At 36.9% G+C, this 15729-nt stretch overlaps 1 protein-coding gene across 1 annotated transcript in view; it reads right to left on the minus strand.

The window, feature by feature from the left end:
- ATP6V1H (ATPase H+ transporting V1 subunit H) overlaps positions 1 to 15729 on the minus strand; it is a 50037-nt gene that overhangs the window by 11919 nt on the left and 22389 nt on the right. The window contains exons 8-13 of the mRNA XM_063326864.1: positions 14550 to 14647; positions 12894 to 13086; positions 9805 to 9983; positions 8881 to 9006; positions 5994 to 6095; positions 1471 to 1584 (exon numbers count right to left, since the gene is read on the minus strand). Coding sequence (XP_063182934.1) covers positions 1471 to 1584; positions 5994 to 6095; positions 8881 to 9006; positions 9805 to 9983; positions 12894 to 13086; positions 14550 to 14647 — 812 coding nt within the window. The remainder of the gene's footprint in view (positions 1 to 1470; positions 1585 to 5993; positions 6096 to 8880; positions 9007 to 9804; positions 9984 to 12893; positions 13087 to 14549; positions 14648 to 15729) is intronic.

Genomic DNA, 15729 nt, shown 5'->3' on the forward strand with positions numbered 1-15729 from the left:
TTAAACATGTAAGTTTTTCTCTGCTATAGAAGGTTTCCACAGTATGAGAGAGGGAGGAAGCAGGATAAAATTAACATTATGATATGCATGAGAGTCAAAACCTGTATTCTTTGGAAGAAAAGGGGGGAAACTAGCTTTGTTTTACAGAAGATACACTGCAGGGAGAGGGGACAGGAGATTTTTTTTTATTAGCTTGCTAGTCTGTCTTCTACAGCAACTAGACAACTTAAATCTTTAAGAATGAGTTCTTAAGGCCCTTGTTCCCCTACAAGTTTTACACTCTTAGCATCACTACTACTCAGCATTTTAAAAAGATCAGAATCTGTCAGAAGCAAAAAAAATTACAAAAAGCTATAGGTACTTCCAAGCACCAAGCTTTTCAGAAATAAAAGGTTGCTTTAAATTCCAAATTAAATTAGTTGTTTGTATCTCAACATCTATGTTACAAAGTATTCAGATGTACTGTTGCATTTTATCTTACTCTAAGGCAATGCCGAATTAGAAATATAAACTTCAGTGAAATCATAATTAATAGTCAGATTAAGAATTCCTAATCAGTATTTTTAAGTCTCCATGCTTTATGCTTAGCATACCTAATTAGTTTGGCAAGTTATACAAAGTTGTCATGTGAACACTGAGGTTTTTCACAACTTCAGCCCTTCAATGCTTAACTATAAAGGTCCTGTGCTCTGTTGGAAAGGCAACGTCACCCACCAGCAAGTTCTGTGGCAGAACACACCAGGACTTCAGGGTTTTTGGAACTTTATTAGAGAAATAATTAGAGAACTAGTCAACAAACAATGAAAGAAAAACCTCATTTGAAATGCTATTCTCAGCAACTGATGAAAGAGACACCAGCGAACAATTTTCAACTACATCTAATCAACCAGTCCATAAGCTTCTGCTACTCCAGGAGCTCAAGAAAAATTATACTTGCATCCCTTAAAACAGCAACAGAAAAATAACAGTATAGAGTGGGGGAAAGGACTAGAGCAATGCAAAAGAACGGTCAGGCATGCAGTCTGCAAAGCAACTGTCAATTAAATACGTGAAACATCAACTCTTACAACTACATCAAGCTACTGATTACTTCAGCTGAGATTAAGCAAGCTTGCTAAAACACTTGCACACATCCTTAACATTTTGAAGACTAGTTTTGCAAGCCTAAATTACAGCTTGTATTAAATATAAAGCAGTTCAAATAAGATAAAATACATTGAGTGAATTACTCATGTGACATTCAGTCACGTAAGGTCAAGCTACTCAATTCAACTGCAATAAAAATATACACAAAACCTAGCTAAGAACTTACACATCAGCATCATATTGCTCTATCATTTAAGAACTGGAGTCTTACCACATTAAAGTGTTATTTGCCCTTAAAAAAAAAAATAATCTACTGTCTTGAATCCTCTCTCCACAGCCCAATATTTCTTACTGTTAGTAGTATGTTAAATAATCTTCACATACCAGTTATGAACCATCAGCTTCTGCACAGCCAGTAGTGCATTATAGCGAACTTGCTGGTCTTCATGATGCATGTGGTTCATTACCAGCTGTTTACCACCAAGTTGTTCGATCACTCTGAAAGAGAGGAGGGGAGGAGTTTTTTTGACATTACTTCAGCTTCTGGGTAGCTATCCTATCCAACCACTTCACATTCAAGGCATTAAAAGGTTAAGTCACAGAATATTTGTTTTATTGAAAGTACCTATTTCCTAACATATACATCTTATTTGACGTCTTACAAATGCAGATCTCTCATACTACCTAATGAATTTTTTTATTTATTTTTTTTTTTAAATTCACAACATCAGAAAGTGTTTGTACTGGACTCCCCTGTTTACTACCCACTACCTACTTCCATAAATTTTGAACTAAACAACCGTCAAGAAAGGAGTGCTTTTCAGAGAGGGTTATTTGCTTTACACAGTTTGGTAAAGAACTCAATATTGGCTTGAGAGGGTTAGCAGGGTACAGCATGATCAATTATCATTTAGGAGGAGGTAGTGCCCTCCCCTCCATAAACTGATAATAACCAGGTCACTCCATTTTTTGCAAGATTAAAGCCCCAATCCCACAGTGAAAAATGCTTGTAATCACACCAACACCTATTAAACCAGCCACTTGGTCGTGCTTTTTGCCATTCAAACTGTACTAGAGCCACAGCTACTCTTGCACAAGACGCAGCTAAGTTACCATTTACAGAAAAACAGTATCTTTCATTACAAACTTCACCATAGTAGTCAGCGATAGCTTTTTAATAGCTATACCAAATCCCTCACGAAATACTGATGAAACCTCGTATCACGTCATGTATATATAATTTAAAAAAAAAAAACAAAACAAAACAAAAAACACCACACACAAAAACTGGACAGCAAAACACACTTAAAGCCTGAAAAAGTATCACCATTCCCATGTCTCTCTACATGCAGCATTTTGGTCTGTCATAACAGAAAGTTTGGAAAGAATTTGCAAGGATATATAAACTGATTACTCACTGACTTCCGTATGTTCTGGTTTTTTTTTTTTTTACATCTGTTCTCTCACAGGTCACTGAGTAGTTAAACATAATCTGTGAGGAGGCTACCGTTTGCATTACTCTTAACCTGCTGCTATCCTGCCATTCTAAGCTTTCATTAGCTGTCTGTTTTTATTACTGTTCTTTTCATGGCCCAATTAATGCATTACTACTGCACAACACAATATGTTTTTGTAAAGCTGCAGAACAGTATAAAGACATAGCGTGGAGATGAAAAAGAGAATTTCCTATTTCATTTTATAACTCTGTCAAAACCATCCTGGAGACCATAGGGAATATTATTTCCCCAATAGCATTAGAACATATAAGGATGTTACATACAACAGGAACGCATTCAGAAAAGCGCAATTGTTTCAAGCTGGAAAATCCTCACCAAGAAGTTATTACTAATGTAATAGATTCAAAAAAAAACCCTTTATGTTTGCCTTAGGCTGCCTCGCCTTTTTAATCATGAGTTAAATATAAAACCACTGCACACAAAGACTGTGAAACACAATTTTTTTTTCCTCATTACAGGACTGACTCGTTACAGGAAGGTTCACAGTGAATCCTGTTCCTTCAAACTCCAAACCTGCTCAAAACACTACTGTTAGTTCTCTTTTCCCTCTCCTCAACTTCTGCTTACTTTACAGCATTAATAGAGCCCACTGGGCCAGTTATGGTACGTGCACATCTTGCGCAGGGTCTGTTCCCTATAAGAACAGTGCACCTAGCCAAAACAGTGACAATTCAAACACGTTTCTGGATGCTGAAGAGTTAGATCTTAACATGACACGTTTAAACGGAGAAAGAAGATACCTAAGATGAAGACAAATGAGAACAGTTTAGACTGTTAGAGCAGAAAATATTAATAAAAAATCCATACTACATATCTAAAAGCAGACCAAGGTGAAAAGGGGAATGCAATTAGGCTGTTGCTGAATCGTGAGCTAAAGAAGGGAATGGCTCTAGGTGCCAATCTCTTGTACATGCAAAACGTAAAACCTGTATTCACAGCATTCAGGTGATTTAAATTGCTGACCTCGCATAGCAGTGACCCTTGGGGCAACTAGAAGTTTTACTGGAAGCTGATGTTTAGCCTGCATTTATTTTCCATGACAGGAAACACCAATACTGTACTTTATTTATGCTGTTACATTGTCAGAAAATGCATGTTAGTGAGCCTCACTAGAATCCCAGGGTGCTATTGCCTTGAGAACTTGGTCCACAATGCGCAATTTTAAAGGCAAGTTAAAGTTATTCAAGATGACAGCATTAGAGAACAGCCAAGCAAAAATGTAGTATTTAGTTTAACAAACTAGTCTACTGGGAAGTGTCCCTGCCGAGGGCAGGGGGGTTGGAACTAGGTGATCTTTAAGGCCCCTTCCAACCCTAATCATTCTATGATTCTATGAAACACTTTGTCTGAAAAAGGGAAAGGTTAGACAGAATTGTAACTCCAGGTCTCTGCTGTGCGCAGCAGGTAGACCAGGAAGTTTTAGGTTCTAATTCGCCTCTGCAACCTTTGGAGAGTGAAGGATGATCCTGTTAAGAGTTGAGGACAAACACTTAAAGGAAACAAAAAATATTTAAGACATCTGAATTCTCTTATTCTTCCAAACCAACGAATAGCATCCATTCTCAAAGTGAGTCATGCAATGAGAGTGTGAAATGCCAACCAGGCGTGGGAGCAGTAAATGACTACATATCAGAAGTGATCATGGTACAAAAAGGACTATTACATGGAAACTCACACACAGTCCTTAGGTATTTTAAGCTTTTAATCCTAAAATTGCTGAAGTAATACTTAGTAAAGATAAACCAGATTACAAAGGAAATTCTTTAAAAGAAAGATTGGGGCATTTTAATTTATCCATCAGAACCAAAAGCTAAATAAGCCAAGTCTGTAAGCAGAAAGCAGCTGAAGTATTAGAATTTGATATAAGAATGTGGGTTAGAATAGTATCTAGGACCACTGATGCTGATGATCACTCCTTTTGAACGTTGACACGCTTCTGAATAGGTTTAAAAGCCTGGGAGCTGAGCAGAGCTGTGGTCCCACCAGCAGTACATTTTCCCAACTACAGACTAGGAGATACAGGTCCTGTTTATCCACTCATCTGACTTCATAGCTTTGGTCCAGCAACTGCATGGCTACACTAGCTCAAGTATTATGCCACATTTGGGTAGATGTGTGCAGGATGTCTAAAGATCATGGCAAATGCCTAATGAAATGGTTTCAGACAAAGGGCAGATCAAAGCAGGAGCAACCCGTGTTACTCCTTCGGATTTGCCACTTGCAGGCAGCAGTATAAGTTTCCACCTACTGGAGGATATCTCGCCTCCCCTCCAAATACCAGTTGTCAAAAATCTCTTTTGGAAGACACAGCAGATGATTAGCCAATAAACAGCACTGCTCAGTACAAGTGGTACACACTGAACACCTCTGACCCTTCTCAGTGGACCTAGAAAACTGTTAATTTGTTCCAATACTCTAAAAACATCTTCAGTTCAAGTTGCTTACAAGACTACAAGGGCTGTGAATCTTTCTGGAGTGAACAAATCTTTCTAGCATATACACAGCATGAAGTTTGTCTGTTCTTTGTGATTCTGCTACTGTCAAGCCAGCAGTCTGAACAAGACGTGTTCATGAAATTCCCAACAAGCCTCATCATCTCCATTAAACCCTATGCAGAAACCAGAAAGACCACCGCTTTGCTACAAAAATTAAGTCACTTCCCTTTGAGTGACTGATGAGCATGATTCCTGCAAAAACCAAAGGCCTTTGTCTGCTTCAGTGGTCTCCTACCTGCAAGATGCAATTACTCAGCAAACAAACATCTTTACTCACATGTTTTTAAAACAAAACAAAGAAAGAAAGAATAGCAATGTCTGTCTGTATATTTTGACAGAAATTCAGGTTTACAATAAACATTAACACTTTCACCAAAACGTGGATTTGAGTAGCTAAGAGAGTGATAGATAACTGAATCTGTACTAACATCACTGAAATTACAATAGCAATTGTTTGTGAGAAAAATCTTGTCTCAGTAATCTTAAGCCACAAAATACTTAATCATTGTTGAAATAGTCCATCCCCACTGTAAGCCAACTAATTATAGTCCAATAGTCATAAGAGGCTAAAAATGCTATGTTGATTAAATTCTTGGTAGTTCTAATTTCTTCTCGTGCACGTCTTCTGCTTTAGTCTAAACAACTTATCCAAAACTTCTTTAGGCATAGGCTCCCTTCACTGTCAAGGGGCACTGCAATATATTAAGTCAAAGACCTAGTTTGTATTTGCTCATCTGATTTAGTTTGTGTTTTCTCACCTTCCCAGGGAATCAAACTTAAGCATAACCTGCTATCCCTATGTAGCATATTTTAATATAAATAAGCAAAAAAGCCACAGGCAAAGTATATATTCTAGCTAGTCTCTTGAGTACCAACATATTGGCATTTTTCTTACCTTTTTCCACGGGGATAGTGTCGTACGTATTCTCCCACATCATGAGCAGCTACAGCCAGCACTTGTGGGTCATCAGAAACCTCCAGAAGTTTTGTCAGGATTCTAGGAAAAGATTTGAAACAATCAAGTCCCAGGTTTTGGTCTGGGGGCCTTTTTGTCTTGTTTTGGGTTTTCTTTGTCCTTGTTTTTTTGTTTGGTTTTTGGTTTGTTTTTTTTTTAAATCACCAATAACTTGAAATAACAAATCCTGTAACCATAAAAGTGCTTTACAAGTCACCCAAACAGCAAAGCTAGAATAGAACTTTTTCCAAATGTGCAGTTGCATTTAAAACAATGGAGATCCTGCCCTAATTAACAGAATTATCAAAAGCATTCAATAGAGTAAGTTTAGTGAGCCGCATCTACAAATGCCTATAAACCAAGGTTTACAAAATATTTCTTTTTTTTTTTATACATTGGCTTCAAGACCAACAGTTTTGAGGGTTTGAGTCCAAGATTTGCTGTATGAACCAAACATATAAATATTTACAGACTAGGACAGGGGTGGGACACAAACACAAAAGCCTACCCAAGGTCAACAGATGCTGCTGCTTCTGTTATACAACAGACCCCAGTCATGCCTGCATGCTGTTCCTGCCTCCTGTACTCAGCATCCTGCACTGTGGGATTCAGAACACGATAAGGCCACGTTGCTCGTGACACAGCAGGGGGGGGTATGACAAGCCTATTATCTACCAGCCTTTCACCAACCCTATTCCTCCCCTCACCTCTCAACAGTAGCCTTGCTCAATGCAGGGTAGAAAGACAAAACAGGCAGAATTTTATACAGAACTTTGTTATACAGAGTCATTTAAAAGTTAAAAGGCATACTAGCAGTTGAGAACAAAGCGGCACACCATGTTCTTTGGTCTGTGCAACTATGAACCTCCCTCAGTTCAAGACCATCAATTTTATCTCAACAACATCACCTGTTCAGTCAACTGTTGTGGTCTAGAAAGCAGTTCTGTCCTAACTCAAAGACTGCAATGATGAAAGCTATACCTTGTAATTGACTCTGATTTCATGTACTAGTTATTTTGTTAGCATGACCAGAAATACAGAGCTGTAAGAATTAGAAAACAGATTCTCAACTCTTAATATTGTCTGCATTTTTAAATTAAGTAATTTAATCAGCTTTAGTGGAAAATGGATACCAGCAACACTGTTCTCTAGCCAGCAGTGAGAATGGGGGGAAAAATTATATAGATATTAAGGTTAGGCACTAATAAAAAGTTTAAAAGGTTAAATACACAGATCACTAAAATTAGATTCATCTACGCTTATTGAAATGACAAACTTGTTCTAATCACAGAAAGTTCATAACAAGTTGAAATAGTTAGGTAGGTTAAAAATTCTATTGGAATTAAAAAAAGAACATTCTAATAAAATTAAATTACTAGAGCCACCACCTCCCTAGAGGCCAGAAATTGACAGATGAAGCACTTCACCTTTTAAAAGAACTTCTAATTTGGACAAAAAGTAGGAGCAGAAACTTGAACCATAACACTGATCAGAAGACACTGAAGATCCGTAAAATGTTGTTGAACAAAATACTAGTCCAGCATCACTTGCTTAAGAAATCAATAATGGTGCCAGGCAGGAATAAACAGTAAGTTTAACAGTAAGCTTAAGTGTATTAGAGTTAGAAAACAAGTTAGCTGGCAGATAATGGAAAATAAAATTATGTGGCTTGAAGGAAAGAAAGGATTGCCTGTCAAACATCTTACAATGCAAAAGAGAAGTTCTAAGGTGCAAGAATCTCTCCACCACCGTGGGCGGAGAAGGGGGGTTGCTTTTTGTGGGTTTTTTTTTTGGTTGTTTGTTTTTAGACGAATTATAGTAGATCACTGTCTTGGGGGCAGCACAAGTACAATACATTTATACTTAACAGACCTAGAACCAGAAGAGTTCTAGCAAATATAGCAAAACATTGCAATTGTTACAGGAAATACTAAGCCTCAATATCAATTTCATGTAGCAGTTGGCAGCATCTAAAATTTTTAAGGCTATAATCATACATATTTAGCAATACGCCCTCAGGGAAGGATTTATCAGACTTGTTTTGGTAAGGTTTCAAGGCAGACTGAAACGCATATGAAGTTTGGCATCAGCTTGCTCTTGCCACGCCTTGAAACATCTCACATGCTCCACTTGACCTCCTGATTTGTGTTAGGTCTGGCACTTACTAGCAAATACTGAACAGGAAGAAGTCTACGTATTACCAGTTAATGACAATGCAGTTAAACAACTATTGAGTACATACTTTCAGAAGCCAGCAAATAAACTCCTGACTCCAAAAGGAAAGACGGGCTTCAACTTCACTTCACCTAACAACGTACGTACACCAAGTACAGCCCCAAGACAAAACAGACAGGCTGCAACGTATTGCAGCAAGTCAGATTTTGGATGGAACGGTACCGCAACTTTCAAGCCCCAATTACGCAAGACAGGAGTTCATTACTCAGATCAACAGTAACACAACACAAAACTAAGTCTAAGATATGGTAAAAATATTTGTAATTACATCAATTATTACAACTGTTTTTCAAGTAAAAGCATGAAAGGAGTCAACAGCACAAATTTGCATACATGTTAAGCTAGAGATACTCCCTCTATCTCACCATCATCAGTACATTTTGACCAGTAAGAGCAAATAAACTATTCTGCTTTTGAACAAAATGAACCATACTGAGTAAGGACCATACGTTCTAAAAATGGCAAGATGTTCTGACTTGCTTTCATTCTAGACATTACTTCATGTTGAAATTTAAAATCTGTATTAGATATAAGTCCAGTTAAACACAGAAAATATTACAGAATTATGTGATTCAAGACTTAAAAAACTTACTTGAGTAGTTCATAATTCTTCTCATTTAGTCTTACAGCATTCTCCCGCCAAAACTTCTCAGACTTGTGTACAGGACTCCATTCCAGTCGTCCTGACTTGAGCTCGGAACTGTACTCATCAAAGGAGCTGCAAAACAAAAGACCTAAATGAAATATTGGCTGCTAAGCATCTATGAACAGAGTTTGAACCACATGCCCAAGACTGTTCCTAGGAAGACAAAGCTAGAGCACAACTTGCCACAACACATTTGGAAGTCGGCTCTCTGCACAGCATGACAACTGTTCCCTGTCTCAGAGTTCAACACTTTAAAAATTAGGAAAGACATAAAAGGCAACAGAAAAACATACCCTTCCATCCACCCCAAAACACAACTCCTGAAGAAGGGGGAAAAAAAAAAAAGAAAAAAGGGGAAATACACAAGCCACACAACCACATTTTGAAATTGAACTGGTTGGTTTGCCTGTTTTCTAGGTTTTAACTTCCCCAACCAAGGATCCCAGTTCTTGCCTTTCACCCAATTAAACCTTTGACATGAACTACAATATGCAGTTCAATTTATGGACAAGAGCAAGAACTAGGTAAACACTAGCAAAAACTTGAGTTAATTTGGACAGCAAAAATGTCTTCTAATCAGGAAGTCTTCAGCTTAGACTGAAACTCCCATAAGACCCCTCTTCAGTCCTTTAACAATATATCGGTTACAAATATCACATATCCAAAAGTGAAATTTATTTTCTATTCAGCCTGTAAATATTCACTTAGGATAGGAAACTTTTATATACAACCAGCATCTCTATACACTCTAACTTATCAACTAGCATTTACATATCATAATTCTGTATATTATTTAGCATTAAAAAAGAAAAAAGTTTTACCAATGTTCGTATAATTGCAATTTTTTAAAGTTCACACTGCAAAGCATACCTAAGGTCCTGCACACTCTCGCCAAGTTTGTCCAGTAGAAATTTGATATCTTCACTTATGTCTTCATCATCATATTTCTGCTGATCCAAATTCTCTAGCTGCTTTAAAACTTTACACTGAATCATGGCAAGAGCATATTCTTGGCGAGTTTCTCTCTCAGTAGATTTCTCTAACAAATTCTAGGGAAGTAAAAATTCATTTATTTTGTTTGTTTTAAGAACAGACTACTTTGAAAGAAAGTGGTATTTTTAAGACATTCTTATTGGCACTTTTTAATTTAGTAAGTGACAGAATTGACAGCTTCCCAAAATAATCTCTCCAAAGTAGTAAAGTACCAGTCTACCACACAGTGGCTTTACACCTACGTTTAGTAGTACAAATTGCCTATGACTGACCTTACCACACAAGAGGAGTATTAGTATCTGTCACTACGGGGCGGGGGGAGGGGAGGAGAAAGAGAGAGAGAGAGAGACAGAGAGAAAGGGGAAAAAAAAAAAAAAGCCCTCTGTGTTGCAAGGTAGAAGTAACGCAACTGTATGTGCTGAAAAGCATAACCACCACTGCATTCAAGTTTAGGTCACTTCGACCTTTTTCCTCCTAGATGGTATGATACCTTCAATACTAGAAAGTATTCATTCACCTGCTTTGATCATTTTCCACATCAAATTGGGCTTACTACAAAGACTAGTCAAAGGGCAGGCTTATGTCCCAAATCCAGAGCCTGACATAAAGAACTACTTTTATGTAGGACCATCATTTTAGCTTTCTGTGCAGCAATAGCATAAAGCAGGTAAGCCTTAAAAAAACCAACCAAACAAAAAACAACCTGAAGTCATCTGTCCAACTCAAGAGTTACCATCTGGATTACATCAGCTTCTTTTGAATTTGGGAATATTCCAACTAGACATTTTTATTCAAACAGAAGCTTGTTGGTAAGACTGGAATTACAAGCACAGAATGTAACAGTCAAGTTCCAATGTCATTTATTCATTACATTTCTACTCAATTTAATCAGCTTCAAATTATGTTGTTCAATCTGAGCTAGCCACCTGCACTTTTTGATAAAGCTGACAACATGAATTCCATATAAAAGACAAAGTCCTCAACAAACAGAACATGTGTTCGTATAAATAAGCCTTAACATCTACCAGAAATAGCAATGAAACCATATAGAAAGGATCTGACTGCATCACTTTCATTCATGTCACAGAACCATTACACTTAAGGCTTCCAAAATATCAGATATCATATTAGTAAGACAGAACACTGCAAATAAGTGTTAAAACTTGCATACAGAAAATAAGACATATTACTGCTTTTAATGGCCACATACAATTAGCTTTGATGTGCAAAAAAATCCAGTTGCTTTTTCAGCAAGAGAAATGAGAAGTAAAAGGTAATTTACAGAAAGTAATGCTAAATTAAGAGTTATAAATGCTAATGAGAGCAGAACAACAAATAATAAACCTTAAAAGACAAAATTTAACAAGTTCAAGGAGCAGGTAGATAAAGTTTCCAAAGAACTTCCAGTTAAGAGACTTATAGACGGATGTGGAAGCTACTCCAAATATTATTACCCATCTCATACCATAGTGAGATATTCAAGCTTATTACAGTGAAACCAAAAGGATATGTTAGAAAAATACAAACAAGAACATATGATTAAATAGAATGTATCAGTAAACTACTCAGTGATTAAAAAAAAAATCTTAAGGTACAAAATGAGTTAGAGGCAGGAAACAGACATAAAAGACAACAAAAGTATGAAAAATGAAGAAAAAACATTTTAACGGGTAAAGAGAGAAAGTAATTAATTCAAAGTAGACAGAAGTACCCAGTAACTGTTGCTTTATGGAGAAAAAACTACATTACAATTACATGCTTCAGGCAAGCAATTTGCCAAAGAGGTGCAACAGGTCAAATTAGGAGAAACTGAGTAGTAGAGAAGACATATGCAAGTTGTCAAGACTCGTGGCACAGCTTCAGTAATGCACAGGCAGTAGGGATGACTTGGGGAATCACCAAGCCTAGTCCTTATGCAATTCACATATTTATTCCCCAACCCCATCCCCCCATGATCTGATACTGTGGCCTCTCACACAGGAAAAAAGGTATTTTGCCTCTGCTACCTATTTTAATTTTGCTTCAGTACTCACAGCTCTGATGTCTAATTTCTAATCTATTATTTCCTGGCTGCCAATTTATAACTACATTTTCATGACAACATGTCTTTAACATTGGAGAAAGAAAACAGCTAAGTTCATTCCCCCAAAGCCTGTAACAGAACCAACTTATGCTTTCTTTGCCTTTATTTATTAAAAGAACTTGGCTTCATTTTTGTCTCCTCTGTTTCCAAGATCTACGTCTCCTACCGAGGATACAAGTCCTGTTTTAAAACAGGACTACAAGTTGTTATAGCATTGCTGTATTACATACAAGACACTTGACAAGCATGCATGTAAAACTGTATGCACATGCACAATTAGCATCCATGAAGACAAACTGGTACTCTCACAATGAAAACAAACCTCGGCGCTCAGTTATTCCACATTATCTTAAATAGGACCAGTGATCTTCAGGTAAAGTGGACACCATAAGTCAACTAATCACTTTTACATGGATATTCTCATTCACGTTGACATAGCCACCAAGAAAAGATTTTTGGACTAGTAGATAAAAATAATTTCTAAGTCAGTCAGTCAGACAAATACGTGTGTTTAATATAGTATTTTTTTATTAAAGCTTTGTAAGGCAAAATTTAACACATATTAGTACCTACAGTGTTTTACACTAGTAGCAGCAGAAAAAAAGAAACTTGAACTAAAGAAAGGAAGTCACTAGTGCCTATGCTAACATATTTTTTTTTAGTGAACTGTATTTCAAGACAACATTGAATAGCAGACGTCTATTACTTGTAACAGCATGTCTATTGCCTGTAGCAAAACTCTGTTCACAAAAAAAAAAGGAGAATTAAGCTTTCAATCCAGTTTACTGATACGGTCTAGCAGAAACAGCTGTGCATCAGCAATATTTGAGACCTACTCATTTGAGAGGGAAGCGCAGTGCAATTGCAGTCAACAGACACTTACCCGAAATGCTGCAAGGATGATTCTAGTTACTTTCTCTTTGACGGATTCCTGAAGAATATCTGACAGCACTGGAACAATATTATACCGACGGAGATATTCACACATTTGAGGGCTAAATGCCAGCAGCCAAACACAGAAAATCATCTGATACTGGAGCTGGAAGCCGCATTTGTTGCTCAAGACCCCCATGATACTGAAAAATTAACATAGTTTATATTTAGTTTTTAAGTAATGACTGCACAGATTGCATTTATCTACCCTGAAACATTAAAAGAAATAGTTAACGGGAACTTATTGGAAAGAGCTGCTGAGGATGAGTATGTAACACCTGCATCACAGTATCCTGCACCAGTATTTATCACTGTACAAGCAGCTTGTTCAGAAAGCCATTTTTTAAAGATATAGTTATTTCCTCCTTAGCCTTACAGCCATAAAGCAGCTTTTCCCACATGAACTGATGTGGTACTGTATCCATCTTCAGGCTCACCGAGACTCTTTTTACACTGGCATGCTTAGAGCATTATTTGTCATTCTAGAAGAAATAGAGAAACACACAGCGGCTCCTTCAGAGTTAAGAAAGAGAACTAAACAGACAAAACAAAATCTACACAAATTGAACTGGTTTCCTTAATTTTGTCTCTCCGCAGGAGTGTCTGAAAGGAGCTGAAGTAGTCATTATTTAACAAGTGAGTTCTCAGAAAACAGCTTGTAGATAGAACACATCACAGATATACGAAGCACTGCTAGAGAAGAAATAATATCACAAGATCTCCTAGAAGAAGTCATGCAGAAGCTTTGTTCAGCTGAAGTTTTGAAAATTTAATAAGCTATTTACAGGTCCATTACAAAAAAGTTAACCCAATTTCAAGATCATTGCTATCAAAATTAAGACAAATTCAAACCTGTTGAAATGCAGGCTTATTGTAATACTTCAATAGTTTATTAAAAAGCTTCCTTGGTGAAAAAGTTTGCTTCAATAGTGTTATCTTGACACATGTGAACAACTTTTGAACTTTCACTTCACTGGCAACTGACTTTTCTCCATTTCAGAGTACAGAGGTATTTTTTCTTAAAGTTCAAATCATATAGCCACCATCCCCAATAGAGGCACGCATGGCAGAAAAATCATTACAGACAAGCATTTTTTAAATAAGATAAGTGACAACATCCTAGCCTCATGCAGAGCTACTCAAGAAGAGAATCTGGATAAAAGAATTACCTACTTGAAGCCATATGTAGGGGAAAAAAAGAAGAAAAAAAAAAAATCGAGCTTAGCTCTAGAACCTGGTTCTCCTTTCACTAATATTTTCAGATTGAACAGAAGGAATATTAGCAGAAATTGATTTCATTAGTCTTTGTTCTATTAAATAAAAACCAGAGTATCTTCAGCTGAAGACAAATGGCTGTATTCCTCTTCAGATATTTATTTAAATGGTTCCTCATGAAGAGTAAAGTAGCATTAAAGCCTCAACACCAGTACCTGGATCTGCAAGTTTCATTTGTCTATTTGCCTGTGTTAATATTTGAAAACAAATAGGTTTTGTACTCAAACAGAGCAGCTGTCTTTTGCAGGAGAGTTCTATTGCAAAAGAGGTCACTAGGGAACATGCTATTTTAAGTGCAAGTATATCCATATAAATTGAAATAAATGCTCACCAATTTACTCCATCTGCTTCTACCCATGCAAAGCGATATTCATTGACCCTGAGCATCAGCTGCAGACATCCAGCAACACATTGTACATACTGGGAACTCTGTGTGAAAAGTAAAAGCAGAGTTAGGTAGTAAGTGCTGAAGTTCCGTTTTCCAAACTAGGCTTTACTAGCATACTGCAACACACATGTCTTCAGCATCACTTCCAGGTTAAACAGGCTCACTCTTATAATGCTTTATATCCCTCTGTTTAAAAAAAAAAAAAAAAAAAACAACAACAACAAAAAAAGCTACTCACAAGAAAAGGTGAGAAGCAAAATATAAATGGAGAGGAGCTCTGAATAGAAAAGCATTATGCAAGTGATACTATTTTACATTACCGTAACAGACTTCTATAGGCCATTTGAACATACCAACTTTCAGCACCTATGAATGAAGTTTGTCTTCTGTTTGATTATAGTACCAGAGCCCTTTCATCCACAGAGTCAATTGTTATTCCATTGAGAAAACTTTGGGAAATAAATCCGCAAACTGGTTACCAAGCTTGAAGAAGTTTGCTAGTGGTCATTGTAGAAAGAAGAATCTTGAGCTCAGGTTCTTCCTACTCCCATTCTCCAACTTAAAACTGCAGTGGTGTCATTATAATTGTATATTTTCCCACACATGTGCCACACAGTAACATGCTTATCATAATGCATATCCATAATGAGATGGATATTTATACAAAAAAAATTACCATTCGAAAAACAAGTATTCAAAATCATCCTCAAAGTTTAGCTCTAGATTTTAATTTTTTCTTCTTTTCATTAAAAGCTTAGCACAGTATACTGTGCTAAGAACACTAAGACTAAAACTTTCCCATCAGGAAAACACCGAGAGATGCACCACTGAATTCTATTTTTATTCAGACTCCTATACAAACAGTCACAAAAACCAGAATCATTAAGCAGCTTTTAATCTCTAAAAGCATGTATTTTCTGTGCAGTAACACATAAGATGGGCTGCAGTTCAAAAATGGGTTTTGGTCAACACATTGTCCCTCCCACTACAGCAACAGAAAGATCCCAAGGTACAACAGAAGTGGCAATTTTTTCTCTCTTCTTCCTCAACTTCTGGCATCATCTTCAGTCATACTCAGATGTGCTGCTGCTAAAAATGTTGGGGTGGTTTGGTTTGTTTTTTT

The sequence above is a fragment of the Chroicocephalus ridibundus genome, chromosome 2 (genome assembly GCF_963924245.1).
Source record: "Chroicocephalus ridibundus chromosome 2, bChrRid1.1, whole genome shotgun sequence".
In the NCBI taxonomy this organism is placed as follows: Eukaryota; Metazoa; Chordata; class Aves; order Charadriiformes; family Laridae; genus Chroicocephalus; species Chroicocephalus ridibundus.